The sequence below is a fragment of the Clarias gariepinus genome, chromosome 3 (genome assembly GCF_024256425.1).
Source record: "Clarias gariepinus isolate MV-2021 ecotype Netherlands chromosome 3, CGAR_prim_01v2, whole genome shotgun sequence".
NCBI classification, from domain to species: domain Eukaryota; kingdom Metazoa; phylum Chordata; class Actinopteri; order Siluriformes; family Clariidae; genus Clarias; species Clarias gariepinus.
In genome coordinates this window covers 4,382,501-4,401,654 of record NC_071102.1, presented here as the reverse complement: position 1 = coordinate 4,401,654, position 19,154 = coordinate 4,382,501, and the positions used below count along the sequence as shown (strand labels likewise).

Genomic DNA, 19,154 nt, shown 5'->3' with positions numbered 1-19,154 from the left:
AGCATTTCAGACATAAACACAGGATTATGTGGGACACACTCTGATACTCCAGCTAGAGCATGCTGGGAAAGTGCATGCAAGAAAAGAGAGAGAGAGAGAGAGAGAGAGAGAGAAAGAGAGAGAGAGAGAGAGAGAGAACTGTCGACTGGTTACTTTCTCACACTTTGGTGCTTTTTTTTTTTTTTTTTGCAACAATTGTTAGCTTGATCTCTTTGACGCTGACCAGCTCCTGCCCTGCTGATGTCGAGTGAAGTGGCAGCATCCGTGTCATGACCACAGTAAGATACACAGAGTTTGGTAGAGAGGTGTGAGTTAGAAAGAGTGAGTGAGTGTTGGAGAACAATCGTTCCAGTCTGATCACTTAATTAATGCAGAGCTTTTTCTGCCAGTCCAGGTACTGCATTTTAATGCTGCCCATCTCTCACACAATAGCATTTGCCGAAAGGCACCTCATGAAACCAGAAACTATTTTTGCCTGTTTTAACCTTCGTTCTTAGAGTAGTTAGAAGCTTTTTTTCTCCCTGTTATTGGTGTCATTTTAAATGAAAAAATATTATATATGTTTTTCTTTTCTTGTTTTTAACTAGAGGCATAGTTATATTTTTGTTTTTTGTTTTTTTGCAGTTGCTTGCAATAGAGATGGAGCTGTATGATTTAAGATATTACATAATGATAATAGATGCAGTAAATTAGTATATATCCAAATATAATAATATGTAGGTTTAAGATACTGCCAACAAAACAGTAGTACCAAGCTGCTTCCAAAGTCTGTTTTTACCTCATTATTTCCAAAATAAACTAAAAAGCTGTACAGTGAAAGATATCACAATAACCAACCACAATAAGCATGATATTTAATTAAAGTGTACCATGGCATATGTTCTCACAATAATGACGGTATATTATTATATAACTAAGTGTTAGGATGGATCACAAGGGTTTAGATTTTGTACAAAGTTTCAAACAATGTAAAATAACATTTGTATAAACATTTTTTTTTTTTTTTAGATTTCCCGGGCAAATATTTCAGTTTATAATTAGTTTGTAAGCTATTCGCTGCTCCTGGAGAATCTTTAAATTATGAGTGTGGGGGACACTAAACAGCATTCCTGTACACATGTGCAGAATTAACACACTGATGAAAGAACCTACACATTATTGCAGCAGCAGCAACAAGAGCTTTCATCATCCTGAAACTCCATCATTATTTACACAATGCAAAGACTTCAAGCCTCCTCCCCAAGAGCAAAACTTATTAAACCCCTTCCAAAATTTCTCCCCCCTTTTTTTCAGCAAGTGTGATCCAACTGTTTGTAATTCTCTCCGCAGCGCGGCTCTTTAGCGGAAGCTACGTGTTGAATGCGGGGACACAAAAAAAGCGTTCTTTATAAGGAGAGAGAGAGAGAGAGAGAGAGAAAGAGAGAGATGATCTATAGTGTCCATGGGTATTGCTGATGCTATTCAATTATGCGCTCAGACGCCCCTTGGTACCCAACACACCCACCCCCACACACACACACTTTTTTTTTTTTTTTTGTGGAGCGATCAATTACCGGACTCTCGGTGATAATGGTGAATGATGGGTGAGGGCGCGCTCCCGCTCTGTATAGATGAACATGTGACGCGGCGAGAGCGCGCATTCAGAGTTATTGCCTTTAAGACAAAAAAAATAATAATAATAGAAACTGCTAAATAAATACGCACTGCATGAATAATTGCATGAATATATTTTTTTAAAAAATCAGTATTGCAAGATTCATAAATATACAAATAAATGAAGTTAGATTAATTATATTTTTAATCCTTATGAGAATGTCCTCATATAAGATTTTTTTGCCAACTTCATTGTCTATATATTTTTTCATCCTCATATGAGGATTGTTGAGTGATTTTTATAATTACAGTTATCAGCTATGATTAAAGAAAAATGTACAATGTATATATAGCCTATATTATTATTATTATTATTATTATTATTATTATTATTATATAACATAAAACATGTTTACATTATATTATTTTTATCTCATTTTAACCTTTTTTTTTTTTTTTTACACTTTTTATACACACTGATCCATCGATGAGTTAAAAGCCAGGATTTGGTTTTTACTTGTCGTCCTCATCACCTTCATCCAACCACCCACCCACGTACACACACACACACACACACACACACACACCTGCACCACAGTCCGAGACTCCACATTTCTTTCCACAAGACTCTCGGAGCTGCCAGTCGGAGTGTGTGAGCACGGCGCTGGAGAGAGGGATGAGGGAGGTTGTGTGTGTGCTCATCTCACACTCATCCTGTCTGGTGTTATTCTCGTTTTTTTCCGTAGGTCCTTTTTATGGGATTTACAGCCAAGACTTGTTGAAAAGAATGGCACACCCGAATGATGTTTAGAAAACACTTAAAACATGATAACACGGATAAATCTTTTGCTTTTTTATTATTTCATTACTCTAATCATATTTGCATGTGAATTATTTTAACAAAGTATTGTGTTGTAAATATTTTAATTAAACGCAATATTTATCTGTATATAAATTTAAGCAACTTAAAACAGCCTGGTGTGTTAAGGGTATAAGCAGGATATTGATTTCTGCTTCTGTGCGTCAGCTTGCTCCAAACAAAAAGTCCGCCTGTTTCCGCAGCTCCTCTCCCCCTGTATCTTTATCCCTCTTTTCTTTCATTAATAAGTAAAAAAGAGACGCCCTCAGTACAGAGAGCTGACTCTCTGCAAGAACTGATCCATCTCGCCCCGCAGCACCTCGTTAAATATTCAGAGAAAAATAATGGCATCCAAGGCATCACCTATAGTAACATTATTATCTTCATTTCTCAACATCAGCCGGACTGATGGCTTCGTTTGTCTTGTCCTGGACATAAATCACCCGCTGTACATTCAATTCTCATCCTGAAAACTCTTCCCGCATTAAATGCAATCAATTCTGCCCCCCAGATTTATTATTATTATTATTATTATTATTATCATTATTATTATTTCCTAGGACGCTCTTTAAAGCGTACATAAAAATAAGACGCTGATATTTTAAATAATCATAATCATTTTCAATTATATACAATCTCGACTTCACTCACTCATCTTCTATACCGCTTTATACCTGGAGCCTATCCCAGGAGGCTTAGGGCACGAGGCAGGGTACACCCTGGACAGGGTGCCAATCGCGCGCGCGCGCGCACACACACACACACACACACACACACACACTCTCTCTCTCTCATTTAGCCTAACCAGCACACGGGAATCTAGTCTGGCTGGGGAATCGAACTCAGACCCTGGAGGTGCAAGGCGACATGATAGCTGTCATTTATATTTGTCGGGTCGAACACCCGAACGTAAACATAGGCGGAATTTAGGCATTTGAAATCAAACAGATAAATTGAACAGAGGAAAAATAAAAATCTGAAAATGATTTTTTTTAAATAAAAGATAAATATGAATTTTATTATTATTATTATTATTATTATTATTATTATTGCGATGGTAATAAAACCGATACTAATAATTATTATAATAATAATTTAAAAACTTAAAATGTATATATGGATTTTAGGGGTTATAAGGTAGGACAATCAATACTTATGGCAACACTTTCGACTTTTTTTGGCACTGAAGCCATTTCCTAAAAATCTCCGCTCTCTGTGACATTGAACGTTAACAATAACAATAAATAATCACGTAAGCGGATCGCAGTTACATCACAAAAAAACAATTCAAAATAATAAAAAAATATATACATTTCTGATAACGTTTGCCCTAGCTGGCACGCATTCAAACCGTTGTGGAGAAGCGCACAAGCACAAGGTACAGACACGAGGCACTGTGTATGAGTGTGTGTTTGTGTGTACGAGAGAGAAAGAGAGAGAGAGAGAGAGAGAGAGAGAGAGAGATGATAGAGCACAGCACTGACCAATCAGAGAGCAGATGGGCAGGGCTCAGAATTTCTCACAGTCCCTACAAGGGCCCTTAAAGTTTGTTTGTTGGCTGAACGCGACGCGTGATGAAAACGCGTTACTCATCCGCGCTCGACGATAATCGACCCGGTCTGATTTGAGGATATTCGACACGATCTCCGGACTCCCGACGCCGTGACGCACGCAAACCCATTTACCGACCTACTGTTTCCCCCCCTCTCTCGTTCTCTCTCTCGCTCTCTCCCTCTCTTTCTCTCACTCCCTCTGCGACTTGAGGATCAAGCGTGTTTAGGTAGCCTATAGACTACAAGCGGCGAGTCCATGCACCGGACTTAGAAAAGAAGAACCTGAGAAATTAAGAAAAAAAATAAATAAACAAGGAAAAGATCAAAGAAACGCGGACTGTTTGGCTGATGATTGGCTTCCTCCTGTACGGGACACTTAACTTCACTGAGCTGCAACTTGAAGGTGTGAGGTGTGTGTGTGTGTGTGTGCGTAAAACCCAGCTCCAGAACTTGTTTGCTTCACATGGACACAGCATACTGACATTCCTGCAGTGTTGAGATAAAGCTTCTAACTTGTTCATCAGCTGGTTACTTTATTTTAAAAAGGGTTAAACTGCGTCTGAGGAGAGTTGGGGCAAAAGGAAAGAGAGAGAGAGAGAGAAATCCAGCCTTTCTTCCACACTCGAATCGACTCATTGGGTGGGAGCAGCCGGAGAGACAAGAGTCCCCAGCAAATCAGCGGCTAATTGATTAAAGAGACTTCATTTGAATAGGGGGAGGCTGGCGAGGTGCCAATCGCCTTTCAAACACACCCATCCCTCCCCCTCTATCCTCCCCCTCCACCACTCTCTCTCTCTCTCCCTCCCTCCTTCTCTCTCTCTCTCTCTCTCTCTCACCCTTTCCTTCTCCGTATGATTAATTGTGAGGCATTATTGATAATCATAACGGGACACATGCGCGCTGGATGGGCTCCGCGTCCGTGATTTCTGGGAAGTTTTTTGGAGCGATTGTTTTTTGAGTGGCCCATGCGTGAGACAGCATGTCGCGGAGGAAGCAAGCGAAGCCGCAGCATTTCCAGTCCGAGCCGCAGCCGGCACTGAGCAAGCACGACCATGGTGAGTTTAGTCCCGGAGATGCCCCAAGCTCTCTTCAAGCTCTCCAAAACTACTTCCTAATCCTTAATTTCTCACATCCTTTCTTTATTTTCATTTCTCTCTTTCCTTCCTAGTGCGAGTGCGTCTTAGCGCACTTTCTTTCTAATCTCCGGATCCGCGGTAGAAATAGATGTTTGGAAAGGATTTTTTAAGGACAAGGAAGCATCTCGAACTCTCACAAAACAGAGACTTTAATGGAGTGTCTGCGCATATGTGTACATAAGTCCTGTGTTATAGCCTAGACATGATTTGTAGAAAAGTTTTAACCAGGCTTAGTTGTAAGCGAAAAGTTTCTGTCTTTGTCTCCAACTATAATATTTTATCCAGTCATACAACGCTATCACCAATTAAATCTTGTTGTTTGATCATTTGTAACAATTTTTTTTTTACGAGGATATCAAAAGCGTCGTGCGTTTTAAATATATACGTGCATACGCAAAACAAAAAACGCATTGACTTTTCCATCTTCACTATGCATTGTATTTTATCGTCGAAAGTTGCGATTTTTTTTATATTAGATGAAAATATGATCGATAACTGTTTTTATTTATTATATTTGGTATCTTTATATAGTGATGAGAGGTCCATTTGTGCGTTTTGTTCCGATCCACAAACGTAGAGTCTTTCCTCCCAACAACCTTTACGCGCTTATAAAGCACTAAATGCAACCAGCACTACGGAAACTCACACACGCGTTTCTTTTCTTTTTTCTCCTTGTTGTCTTTTTTAATGACTTGACTTTAGGCCTAATTCTGTCACAAATTTACTTGAGTCACTTGCTTTTTATTAGTTTCACTCCTCATGGTGTGTGCACACAGTCCAAACTGCAAAGCGAACGATTTTTATTTTGTATAGTTTACTTTTTTTTAGATGGTAAATGTAAAAAATATCTCAAAGGACAAAAAAATAAAAAAATCACCAGACTTTAGTTTTGGTCACAAAAATACTTGTCGTTATTTTTGACACTAGATCCAAAAGGTCGTGGTTATGATTATTCTGACTTAAATGTAAAATCCGTTTATTTTAAACGTTAAAACATCAGTAAAGATTTGAGATTTATATGTAGTTTTTGTTTTACGCAGTGTTGCATTTTGTCTAGATTTCCTCTCATTATGTTGCGCGTCTGGAAAAGAGAAAAATCAGAAGCACACAAAATATGTCAAGCTTAAATAAAGCCTTATTTTGTTCAATTTTCTAAGCAACACTTTAAAAATCACGGTTTTGCGTAGTACAATGTGCATAAAGCTTTTTACTGCCTAATTATCAACATGATATTTTAATGCAATACACACAAAAATTAGCTTTCACCGTCTTAAGATATATTTAAGATTAATATTAATAATATTTATTATTATTGTTGTTGTTTTTGTTGTTGTTTTTGTGAACTGAGCCAGATTGTGTCTCCTCCTCCCACCTTTTTTTTTTTTTTTTTTTTGTAAAGATGATAATAATTAAACTTTCTTGTCTTTAGGATAATCTAACGTTATTTTAAACTGCGCACTTCAAAGAGAGCACCAGGCTCATTTGAGGTCTAAACCAGCGTTTAGGCGCATTAATGTTATTATTTCTTCCATACAGTGCCCTATTTATGGCTTAAAAGTGTTATCTGGCGGAATAGGTCCATCTCTGGGCACTTTTCGGCGTTTGAGATCAGGTTTCGTTTTGCTGATTTTGAAAGGAGGCTTTGATGCGATAAGGGTTTAGTTTCTAGTATCGAAGCTCGAGTAATTTTCTACGCAATTGGGCTTCTTTTATTCGATTTTCCCTATTGCTTCCAAATGGTACGGATGGTGAAATGCCAAAAAGAAAAAGTAAAAGGAGAGAGAAGTTCTCCTACAGGCTGAGGGGAACTTAGATACTGTCATTTTAATGTTTCTCATCACCTTAAATCTTCCGATTTTTCTTACTTAAAAATCAGACAATTACGCACAAACTAGTGATGCAATACTTGCTTTACGAGTTTGCGCGACCTAAGTTTTTTTTTTATTTCTAATTTGCAATATCCAGTTTAGATTATTTGCGCAAAATGCAGGGATAAAACCCACAGGTTATTGTGTACAGCGAGACATTGCGTATACATTCAACACGTTTATGACACCAGTTAGTTTTTTTTTTTTCTCGTAGCTGTTCAGCGCAACATTTACTCCTGGTCTGTCAAAAACTAAGTTATAAAAAAAAATGACAGATTGGGCGCGCGCGTGCGCGCACACACAGACACAGACAGAGACACACACACACACACAAGTACACACAGAACACACAGAAACTTACAAACATTTATTATTATTATTATTATTATTATTATTATTATGTGGACATGTACATTTTAAGTATTTAAAAGCTCTAAATTTATTATTATTATTATTATTATTATTATTATTATTATAGACTTTACAGATCCAGCCGTTTTGTTTCTCCCAGTGCAAGAAGTAGCACACTAATCTGACAAATAGCTAACTAAAGTAAGAACACATCTTGAGACCAAGAGATATTTTGGAATTTGCGTGCGAAGACGAGTCGAGGCTGCAGTTTGCCCTTAATTTCGAAAAAATATCGTCAAGAGCAGAACTGTTCTTCTTAAATTAAATAAAGAAATGAATGGCACGGTTTGTTCTTCCGTGTCAGATGACCAAGCAGAGCATTTTGCAAGTCAAAATGCATAACCTGTTGGCTTCCATGCACATCATGCACCTAATTTTGCTTTCCTTAGGCCCACTTAGAAACTTGTTTCCATTCCCATTATGCCAAACATGCTTTGATAAAGTTTGGGTGGAAAATCCAGGCCTGGGTGTTGTCAAACAGGCACGGAGGCTAGACTGAGAACGGTATGGCGAAGAAGCGGAAGACGAGTTCTCTGCCCCTGTTGGCCCGTCACCGAGGGTGGGATGTGAAGCTGTTTTAACCTTTGCCAGCCTCCCTCTGTGATGAGGTGAGGAGAGATCAGGTCACAGCGTGTCCTCGTGTACTGCATCACTGACCCCCAGAGAGCCTGCTTAAAGAGACCATAGCAGGAACTGCTGCTTTACTGGGAGGGGGGTATGAATGTCGCTGTTTTCCCTTTTCACCCCAGCAAACATACTTCACACCCAAAGAGAGATTCAGATACGGCGAGAGCTCACAGCAGCTTATGCCACCACACACAGAAACAAACAGCACTGAATATACAGGGATTTGGTTGCTTGTCCTTTTTTCGCCCCGACTTCTATAGTAGAAGTTTTTGGAAGTGGCCTTGAGGGCCCAGCTTTGCTTTGTTAAGTCCCCTCTCACACCCCTCCTGTTTTAAAGCATGCCCCTAATGCACAGGCCAAGCAAAGCTGACCGGAGGAGAAGAGCTTTACCCCATCTAGTGTTCATAGAGACATTTCCTAAAAGGCTGAAAAAGAGAGAGGGGGCATGGGAGGGATGGGAGAAGAGTGGGAAGGACAGAGCCAGAGAGAAATGAAGAGGTGAACAGTAAGTCGCTCTTCGAAAGTAGTCTGACGCTGGAAGAAGAGCAAAACAATGTAGGCAATTCTGCATTTCTTACTCCTTTTTCAGTTTTTTATTATTTTATTTTTAACCTACTCTGTTGTACTTCTCGGTTGTTTCCTGATTATCTCGGTTTGTACAGAACATATGTTTTATGGATCTCTGTAGCATGTCGAGAACAGAAATCCACAGCTCTGTGAAGTTGGGATCTCATTAGAACTAGTGCTTTATTTCGGCTTGACGCACTAATCCTCCACTCGACTTCCATCTCGAACCTGCCGCAAGCTTTTTTTCAGAGTATCTCGCCGCTTCTGCAAGCATGCATGGCGAAGTTTGTGTACTGCTTCATATATATATATATTTTTTAGACAAAATTTAGATAGTAATCAGGACATTCAATAATTTACTTACAATTAAGGTAATTAATTTATTGAGTTTATTCTGCTTGTGAAATAATTTTAATTCTATTGAGCAATCATATCAAGCTATTGTGTATAAATCTCTATGAATGCAGAAAGCTTTCTAATGATTATTCCAAATATTATTATTTTTTTAAAACAAAGATATAAGTGACAGTATGGCGATTTCTTAGTGATTTAAAATGCTAAAAATGTTTGGTGTTTCCAAACGTCAAAGACATTTTCTATATTATTGCTGGCATGTATAAATCTGATTATTAAAAAATATATTTTATAAACTAGTTCATTGATTATCAATTGTTTTTAAAAAATAAAATCATATGGCAGCGTTTTGTTTAACACAAGTATTATGTATCACCAACTTAGAAATCTGCATCGGTTTTATGTAAATTTATTTTATTTGCTAAATCACCATTACAACCTGTTGCATGGATTCTGCATTTAGAATAAAGCTGAAATATGTATTAAATATGTATATATATATTTTTAACATTATTAATATGATTTTCTTTGTACACCGCCAACAATTACAATTACTAAACAGTGTGTAGGTTCTTTTGAGTACTGCATTTAAAGTAATGCACACAGATTAACTCAAATGTTTTACCATAAACCATGTGCTATTCCTGTTTAATCCCCACCTCTCCCCCCTTAACTAAATGCAACCCCCTTTTTTACTTCTCATTAGCCACACCTAAACCGTTCCTGTTATAATATTAAAAACTTTTCATCATAAAGTTGACTTTTCCCGTCTGGTGGGCACGGAGGTGGTGTGAGGCACGGCTTTGGTGTCATGGCAACTTTAGTGTTATCTGATGTTCCAGCACAGAGAAACACTGAGGGAGGATAATCCATGAATTAAAGAGGATCTGTTCTAGAAACTGCAGTGATGAGCGGGCCAGACCCTCGCCCCCTCGGTCCTGCTCCGACGCTCCCATGCTGGGGAACAATGGGGAGCCGTCCTGTCTCCCGGCAGGGCCGGGACACACTTCTGCAGGGGTTTCATTTGCAAATGAATCCCCACACTGATGAAAATGTAGAGGGCAAGGCCTCACAATGAAAGGGATTCATAGAAAATTGCAATTTGTAAATCAACTTGTATGTAAAACAGCAAGATTTTTTTTTTTTTGAAGAATACAAAGAATGGGTTGGGTGAGAGAGAGGGGAAAAAGATGGAAGTCTGAAGGGAGGCCACAGTCTCATGGGGGTGAGTGAGGGTCGGAAAAGTATCAGAAAAGTATTTCATATTCCTTTAAATATAATTTTTTTTGCGGACAAAATATGTCTGTCTGTACTGGTAAAAAAAACATTATTTTTAATATAACATTTTTATTGCAATTGAATTAGAATTATATGTCTATCCTATTGGTGCTTTTGTTGTACTTAAATCTATCTATCTATCTATCTATATATATATATATATATTTATATGGGCCAGATTGAGACTTTACAAAACTTTACAAAAATGCATACAGATTGAGACTTTACAAAACTTTACAAAAATGCATACAAATTTAATTTCAATAATACTAGTATATATATATATATATATATATATATATATATATATATATATATATATATATATATATATATACTAGTATTATTGAAATCAAATTTGTATGCATTTTTGTAAAGTCTCAATCTGGCCCATGTTTGCATCTTTAGTGGCTGCAACAAATGGCAACAGCAAGGCGATACCGAATGCCGATGGACCCGCTTGTGCCTGTCAGGCCCTGATTGCAGGCTGCCTGGATACAAATTAGTTTAGTGACAGGGATAACCTGTCCAAGAAGCATTGGGCTGGTTGAAAATGAGCAAAGTTGACAGCAAATTGAAAGTCTAATAAGTCCTTCAAATGGTTGATTTGCGCCTAGTGGACATGTAAGCTTTGAGGAGTATGAAATATTGGAAATCAATGTCTCTCTATGAAATTTCATTAGGCCCCAATGTCCTCAGTTCATAGTATTTTATGTTTTGATGGATTGTCTGAAGAAAATGATTACCTAAGCTGGTAGGATTGAGGGAACTCAGAAACGATTTGCACATCTTTTAGAAATCACTTTTCAGCAATATTTTTAAGTGTTATTAATCTCACTTCTTCATTTATCATGTTCCGCATAGCTCTTTTTTTCCCCTCAAATCAAATGTGCTTGGGCTTTATTGTTCCTTTGGTATTTTTTAACGTATAAACAGGATAAATGTTAAACTGATTAACAGAAGATTAACCACAAAAGAATTGAAGAGATAAAGCTGCTTCTTCAGCTGCAAAACATTTCTAATCACTAATCCCCTTGTTCTCTCTCTCTTTTTTCCCTCTCTCCCTCTCTGTGTCCTCCCTTTCTCTTTTCTTTTTAGGGGACTCAGAGCCCAGGCTGGATGACCCCCCTTGCAAGGATTCGGGTGCCCATGTCTGTGGCAGATGCTGTGCAGAGTTCTTTGAACTGTCGGATCTTGAACAACACCAGAAGAATTGCACTAAGAATCAATTAGTTCTGATAGTGAATGAGAATCCTGTGTCTCCTTCCGGAACCTTCTCTTTAGGCTCTTCTCCACATAATCCTGACGAGCAGGTGAATGACACGACTAATAACACAGATCAAGTGGAGTGTGCTGACCTTTTAGACCATAACTCACTGGATAAAGAAGAAGCCATGGATATGGATGTGTCTGCGATCTCTGTTAGCCATGACGAGGGAAGTGGACACATGGAAGAAAGCAGCCCAATCGATGGCACCAGCGAAGGAAGCCATGGTGGTAGGGGTAGTACTGGATCCAATATGGGCAGCTCTGCTATCACAGCCTCACTACCTCAGCTTGATAATCTGACAGAACTGGGAAACTTCTCTGTGATGAACAGCAATGTTATAATTGAAAATCTCCAGAGCACCAAAGTAGCAGTAGCCCAGTTCTCTCAAGAGACAAGATCAGCAGGAGGCCAGAGGATTGCAGTGCCTGCTCTTATGGAGCAACTTCTAGCCCTACAACAACAGCAAATTCACCAGTTGCAGCTAATAGAGCAGATTCGCCATCAAATCTTATTGCTGGCATCCCAGTCCCCTGAGCTACAGGTGCCACCAAATTCCTCCCCTGGGACTCTGGCTCCATCCACCAACCCACTAACCACACTCAGCTCTCACCTGTCCCAGCAGTTAGCAGCCGCAGCAGGGCTAGCGCAGAGTCTAGCCAGTCAGTCTGCTAGTATCAGCAGCCTGAAGCAGATAGCTAGTGCAGCACAGCTACCTCAAAGCAACTCTGCAATGGGAGAGTCGTCTCAGAGTTTGGGAGCACTGGGGACAACTGTGGTCAATGCACAAACATCAGACAAGAGGGTTGGATATGCTGGAAGTCTCCATTCCCAGCTAGGAACCCCCTCGCTGGCGAAGTCATCCACACCATCCTTTGGGATTGGAAGTCTGCTGAATCCTGTGGCTAACTCACTTCTACCTCAGCCCCCACCAGGAAATCCAATGTTCTCCAGTGCTCTTCCTAGTGTTGGAACCACAGTGGAGGATCTCAGTTCACTCGCTGCATTAGCCCAACAAAGGAAAAGCAAGCAACCCAGTGTATCTTCCTTTGAACCGAAGAGCAGCTCTGAGGAGGCATTCTTCAAACATAAGTGCAGGTTTTGTGCCAAGGTGTTTGGGAGTGACAGTGCCTTGCAGATCCATTTGCGTTCGCATACAGGAGAGAGGCCATACAAATGCAACATCTGTGGCAACCGCTTTTCAACTCGTGGGAATTTGAAGGTCCACTTTCAGCGTCATAAAGAAAAGTATCCTCACATCCAAATGAACCCATACCCAGTACCAGAGCATTTGGATAATATTCCAACCAGCACTGGAATTCCATATGGCATGTCAATGCCACCAGAGAAGCCAGTCACTAGTTGGCTAGATACTAAGCCTCCGCTGAGCTCATCAGTTGGCATGTTACTCCCACCCACTATACCAAGCCTACCCCCTTTCATCAAGAAGGAAGAAAATCATTCTGTGGCCATTACAAGCCCTTCACATTCTGCTAAAAGTGACTCAGGTCCAGCAGAACCTTCAACAAAAAGCAGTGATGGTGTGTCAGAAGAAGGTGATGTTGCAACCTTGCCTACCTCAAATGGGAAAACTGAAGAAAGCAGCCAGCCTTCTAGCTTCACAACAAACACAAGCACTGTGGGAGAGAGCAAGATAGAGTACACTACTTCTAACAGCCCTCCTATGGCTACCAACCCACTGACGCCACTGATGTCAGAGCAGTTTAAGGCTAAGTTCCCATTTGGAGGACTCCTTGATCCTTTGCAAGGTTCAGAAACCTCAAAACTGCAGCAGTTAGTAGAAAATATTGACAGGAAAGTGGCAGACCCCAATGAGTGTGTCATCTGCCACCGAGTTCTCAGCTGTCAGAGTGCACTCAAAATGCACTATCGTACTCATACTGGGGAACGGCCCTTTAAGTGCAAAATTTGTGGCCGTGCCTTTACCACTAAAGGCAACCTGAAGACCCACTACAGTGTCCATCGTGCCATGCCACCTCTGAGGGTGCAGCACTCTTGCCCCATCTGCCAGAAGAAGTTCACTAATGCTGTTGTCCTGCAGCAGCACATCCGCATGCACATGGGTGGCCAAATTCCCAACACCCCTCTCCATGACAATTACCCAGAATCTATGGGCTCTGACACAGGCTCATTTGAAGAAAGAAACTTTGATGACTTAGATTTCTCAGATGATAACATGGAAGGAATGGAAGACGGTCCAGATAGCAGTGTCCCAGACACACCTAAATCTGTTGACGCATCCCAGGACAGCCTGTGTTCTTCACCTATGCCACATGAGCAATCCATTGTTGACCATTTGGATAAGAACTCTCCCCAGGGGCTGATAGAAGACTCACAGTTAAGCAGAGTTAAAACAACCGAAAATGGCTCCTTTGAAGGTGATCATTTTACTAATGATTCCTCCTCCCCAGGAGGTGATGTGGAGAGCCAAAGTGCAGGAAGTCCAGCTGTCTCTGAATCTACCTCCTCCATGCAAGCTCCATCACCTTCTGGTGGTGTTCTCCAGCAACGCAAATCCCCCAGTCTGGAGGATCGTCAGCAGAGGGCACTATCACTGGAGCACATAAGTGCAGGCCTCATGCAAACCCATTCCTCAGGTCTAGGGGCTCTTGACCTAACTTCCATGAACCCCTCTAAAGACCCTCTGGGCATGCTTTTCCCCTTTCGTGAGCGAGGCATTTCTAAGAACACATCGTGTGACATTTGCGGAAAGACATTTGCCTGTCAGAGTGCCTTGGACATCCATTACCGAAGCCATACCAAAGAAAGACCTTTCATTTGCACAGCCTGCAACAGGGGATTTTCCACCAAGGGTAATCTAAAGCAACACATGCTGACTCACCAAATGAGAGATCTACCCTCCCAGCTCTTTGAGCCCAGCACCAGCCTGGCATCCAGCCCTACCCCTTCTCTGATTTCTGTTGGATCCTTGCCTTCCTTGATTAAGGCTGAAAATGGTTTCCTCCATGCTCCTCAACATGAAAGTAAAGATCTTCCCTCAAGCATGGTGACCTCCTCTGCTTCTACGTCTCCAGTACTTTCTGCTGCACCTCCAAGACGGACACCAAAACAGCACTACTGCAACACATGTGGGAAGATGTTCTCCTCTTCTAGTGCTCTACAGATCCATGAGAGAACCCATACTGGGGAGAAGCCCTTTGCATGCACCATCTGTGGACGTGCATTCACCACTAAAGGAAATCTTAAGGTGATCATTTTTCTTGTAAATCATATAAATAGGAAAATGTAATAGTTGAAAATTGCTACTAAAAATTCTAAATACTAAAAAAAAAAAATGGCTCAATTTTTTTTCCATAAAAGTTGTCTTTAGGTTAATGTTTGTGAGTTGATTTTATATTGTTTGACAGTGATTGTGCATTAATGAAAAAGGTAGAGAAAAAGAACATCTCGGCTGTGCTGAAATAAAGGTGTACAAGTGGAAAGGTTGAGTCACCCATTAATATGAATATTGGGCAGAAACCTGAGAGTGTGACTGATGGAGCACAGCCAGGAACGCTTCACTTAACAGGCTTTAACTACAGTTACCAGCAGCAACCATCCTGAGAAGCTGCATGCTCTGTATTTTTCCAGAATGTATCTTGTGAAAACGTGAGATTCTCTTTGATCATGAAGGGAAAGGCCCCCCTCTCACAGATAAACAGGAACTGGGGTGGGGGGGGGTGGGGGGGTTTATGTGGGCATGTGTGATCGCACCAGTCGCCTGTAAAGAATTGAAGAAACGTGACACACCAGCGGCTTAATTTTCAGGAAGCAATGTAAATGTCTAACTAGATACAAATTTCCTCTCCTAATAAATGAGTAAGTATAGTGTATTCATTAAGAGAAGTAAAGGACACGAAGCTGCTTTTCACAGCTTATTTCATTAGTAAAGACCTCGCATCAAATATTTATTTACTTGTCTTTCTGAAGCGATTTTGTTTTTACTCAAAAAAAAAAAAAAATCTCAACTTGGTAGACTCTAATTGTAAAAATTGAGGCATATCCTTTACTTTCCTCGAGTTGTTTATGCGACAGGCTCAGAAGGATAAAGCAAAAATAGCATTGCTGTGGAAAAAATTCAAATTGGTATCGTGTGTTTGTTAACCTTGTTGTATGTAAGACTTTAAAAGTATCAGGTCAGGTTATTGTATCTCGTATATCAGGTTTAAATCACACGCTGGAAAAGCGAAACAGGGGTATATGCCATATGTATTAGTGGAAAGGACACTGCAATTTATCTGAGATGCAACTTGTTCTCGAAATGCTTTATCTGCTAATCGGGTAGTGGAGCATTACTAAAATGATTCTGTCTCCTTATCCTAAAACCTAGACCTGAATGGCTGCTTTCTGAGAGAGCATTCTACTAGCAAATTAGTTATGTTTTATTTTTCCATTGCATCATGTCATGCACTCAATGTTTATATGAGGGCAAATGTGTAAACAATACTGACCATTTTCTTTCTCTGTCGGTATGTGTGTTTGTGTGTGTTTGTGTTTAGGTGCATATGGGTACTCATATGTGGAACAGCGCCCCAGCGAGACGAGGACGCCGGCTTTCGGTAGATGGCCCCATGGCTTTCCTGGGCACAAACCCAGTCAAGTTCCCTGAGCTTTTTCAGAAAGACTTAACAGGCAGAGTTGGCAACGGAGACCCAGCTAGCTTCTGGAATCAGTATGCTGCCGCCTTCTCCAACGGCCTGGCTATGAAGACCAATGAGATTTCTGTGATTCAGAACGGAGGTTTGCCACCATCTCTGTCTGGAAGCATAGGCAACGGGGGCAGTTCTCCTATCGGTGGCCTGACAGGCAGCATGGACAAGCTGCATAACTCAGATACTAACGCAGCACTAGCTGGCCTGGAGAAAATGGCCAACACAGAAAACGGCACTCACTTCCGCTTCACTCGGTTTATGGAGGACAACAAGGAGATTGTCACTAACTAAAGGACGAGCAGCGCTTCTACGGTACAAACTGGTACACACGAACACAAACACTTGCAAGACTTGTACTCGGACATGCTCAACAGGAGAACTCGTGCAAGAAAAAGATTGAGACTTTAGTTACAGAAGAGAACTTGCTTTTTTGTACAATGTACAACATGTTAATGTTTTACAAAGCTTATTTATTAGTGATTATAACCTTGCTCGAAAATCGAAGAGGAAACATTAACAATTACTTACTTTTTGTTTGTTTGTTTGTTTGTTTGTTTGTTTGTTTATTTGTTTGTTTGTTTCTGTTTTACCACCAGAATGGAGCTGTGTGATTGTGTAAAAGTGTGCTTTTGAAACTTTTAGCATTTCTGGATAGAAAACCTTTTACGTTAGTATTAAATTATTTCTATCTGTAGTATGTATAACAAAACTGTTCATGTTTGTGATGCATTAGAGCTTGAATACGCAAAAGCAAAAGACTGTAAATAATGTACACTGATCTGTGCTAGATGGTTTACCAGCTGTGTATTAACTTCTCCCCACCTTGTTAAAATAGCCTATTTTTACCCCCCATCAGGCAGAGGACACGAGATAGGTCTATTATCAAACTTTTATTTAAGTAAAAACCAAGCAAGCATAACTACATCTCAACTGTTTTTAGGAATTAATTCTTGTTTTCAGTGTTTATTGTATTGTGTATATTTTTTTTTCACTTTCTCACTTTCTTTGTTTAGTTCTGTTTCCTTTATTTCATGTTGCTATACACTACAAGGCTTTGAATAGCTTAATTGTTACATGAGCAAACACAAAGGAAGGTCTACATGGTTTATACCTGAGAAAGACATTAAATGCATTCTGTCCGTTACACTCGTTGAAGTAAACATGAGCTGGTTTTCCACACCTTCAACTGCCACTGAGCGCAATTGGTTTTGCTTGTTGTGTCCATGTGTACATATATGTCTGATGAGTAACAGAAAAAAAAAAAAACTGATTTCAACAACAACAAAATTTACATAGAACTGCTCAAAAGATATCCACTTTCAGTAGATGGCCCCATGGCTTTCCTGGGAACAAACCCAGTCAGGTCAAGGCATAGTGTTTTTATAAATAGAAAGATATATAGTAGGTTTGAAAATTCTTAGACTATTACATGCACTTTCTAGGAAAGGGGGAAAATCTTTCAAGAGTCCAGTTTCTCTCTGGTTTAATACCTGCTAAATAACTACAAAACTGTTATTCCTTATTCTAATAATCAAACACATCAGATTATTGTTTTTTTGTTTTGTTTTGCAAAAGAAACACTGTTCTGTACTTTTCTTCTTCTTCTGTTTCTTCTTTTTTAATTAACACAACTATTTCGTTTCTTAGATTGATTATTAGACTATAGTACTGTTTGTCTAGCATTTTCACATTTTCTCCTCGGCGCTTCAATGCACCGGATTTAATGTGGCACACCTTTAGTGTTCTCTAAAGCAGGCTGCATTAGCATCGACTCTCACCCCATGATCTGTTTGGATGGAAATGCAATTTAGTGAGAACTGGACAGCCTATGGCCATTAAAAACCATACCTCAGCGCAAGTCCGATTTCAGTTCATCATTGGGCCGGTTGTCAGGCCTCTGAATCTTTAATTAAAGCATCGATCGGCTGGGCAGCTCCTGTCTCTCCGCGTTTGTGTGGATGGCTGCGATTGATCAGACCTGCCTATCTCGTTAAAGGGGAAACTTTTTATATATTTCCTTGTCTAGGGTGAGTAATGAAGGTTTTTTTTTTAAGCCTAAATGAATTTAAGATCATCCTCAGCTTACGGAGCTACATACAGACTTATGATCTGTGGCATTAACTTAATATTAGGCTATATATTTTTTTCTACAGTTGCAAAATAGAATGGTTTATCCCTTGGGGCTATCTACAAGGAAATTGATCTTACTTAATTACGCTTCTTCTCTCCCTCTTTGCAGAACTTAGTGCCCTCTTAAGACCAATGTGGATTATAAAAGTGCATTCTGAAAATTAGTAAAATCCAAAAACCTTTTTATTTATACATTTTTGTAGGAATTGTCCTTGGCTTTACAATTACTACACCACAAACACAAATGAGTTAATAATAAAACAAAACACATATATTAGAAATATTGTAATGTTTTAAAATGCAATAAGCAGATTAAACAGATAAAAAAAAAAAACGATCCTGACAAGTGTCACCCACAGATGATGGATATTCACCACTTTCATCTAAAGCGATGCTTTCCCTTTTATCTCTCGCTTTTTTCTTTTCCCACCAGCTGCCTTTAATTTAACACCTCGTTGCACTTCCGGCAGCGTGGACTCCGTTAATCCGGGCCCATGCTCCGCCCCCCCTGCTCCTTTACTCGCCTAAACTCCCCCAATATTTACACCATGTACTAGCTAAATGATCCTTGCAGTGATCCCTGATTTCCTCCCTCTTCCATAGTCTCTCTCTCTCTCCATCTGGACACTTAAATGGAAAAATAATCCTCCTCTCGTCCCTGGTCCTCTTATTCTGGAGCAGAACGCTTAATCAGCGTGCACTAATTTAATATACAATTAGACCAGATACAACATTTTATGAAGTGAGATAAATTTTATGAATTTAGATAAATGCGTGTATGATTTTATTTAACATGGTTGGCCTATTCTTCTGCTTCTTCTTTTTCTTTTGCTTCTTA

The 19,154-nt window shown here is 39.8% G+C and overlaps 1 protein-coding gene across 3 annotated transcripts; it reads left to right on the top strand.

Moving 5' to 3' along the window:
* The first annotated feature begins 4,033 nt into the window (after positions 1 to 4,033).
* On the top strand, positions 4,034 to 17,332 carry sall1a (spalt-like transcription factor 1a). Of its 3 annotated transcripts, none has more exons than XM_053492249.1 (3): positions 4,034 to 4,408; positions 11,345 to 14,742; positions 16,034 to 17,332. In XM_053492249.1, exons 1-3 carry the CDS (start codon positions 4,354 to 4,356, stop codon positions 16,475 to 16,477), a joined length of 3,897 nt encoding a protein of 1,298 aa, XP_053348224.1. In that variant the 5' UTR covers positions 4,034 to 4,353; the 3' UTR covers positions 16,478 to 17,332. The 3 variants fall into 3 exon arrangements, with proteins under 3 accessions (XP_053348224.1, XP_053348223.1, XP_053348225.1); XM_053492248.1 differs by having other exon boundaries at positions 4,034 to 5,060; XM_053492250.1 differs by lacking the exon at positions 4,034 to 4,408 and adding an exon at positions 8,562 to 8,602.
* Positions 17,333 to 19,154: the final 1,822 nt, after the last annotated feature.